General features: G+C 56.4%; 1 protein-coding gene across 1 annotated transcript; it reads right to left on the minus strand.

Moving 5' to 3' along the window:
- Window positions 1-5: 5 nt before the first annotated feature.
- Window positions 6-284, minus strand: LOC104771618 (small nuclear ribonucleoprotein-associated protein B; the record flags this gene model as incomplete). The annotated part of the gene is made up of 1 exon (XM_019243201.1): window positions 6-284. A coding segment is annotated over one exon (279 nt), but the record flags the coding sequence as incomplete, so codon positions are not given.
- Between the last annotated feature and the right edge of the window lie 5 nt (window positions 285-289).

The raw sequence follows: 289 nt of genomic DNA on the forward strand, positions 1-289 counted from the left end.
CTCATCATACCACCAGGCGGAGGAACCATCATTGGCCTTTGTCCACCATACTGAGGCGGTGGTGGACCAGGATACGGCGGTCTCATACCATAAGGTGGAGGAGGACCACCTTGACCACCGAAAGCAGGCGGAGGCGGAGGCGGCAATTGTCCCGGAGGTCGAATAATCTGCGGTGGTCTAGAGATCTGTGGCTGCATCATATTAGGAGCAGGTCCACCAATTCCACGAACAGGACCAGATAATCCCGGCTGAGCTTGAACCAATGGACCAGTCGGTACTCCACGTCCAG

This window comes from Camelina sativa, unplaced genomic scaffold (assembly GCF_000633955.1).
Source record: "Camelina sativa cultivar DH55 unplaced genomic scaffold, Cs unpScaffold18852, whole genome shotgun sequence".
NCBI classification, from domain to species: domain Eukaryota; kingdom Viridiplantae; phylum Streptophyta; class Magnoliopsida; order Brassicales; family Brassicaceae; genus Camelina; species Camelina sativa.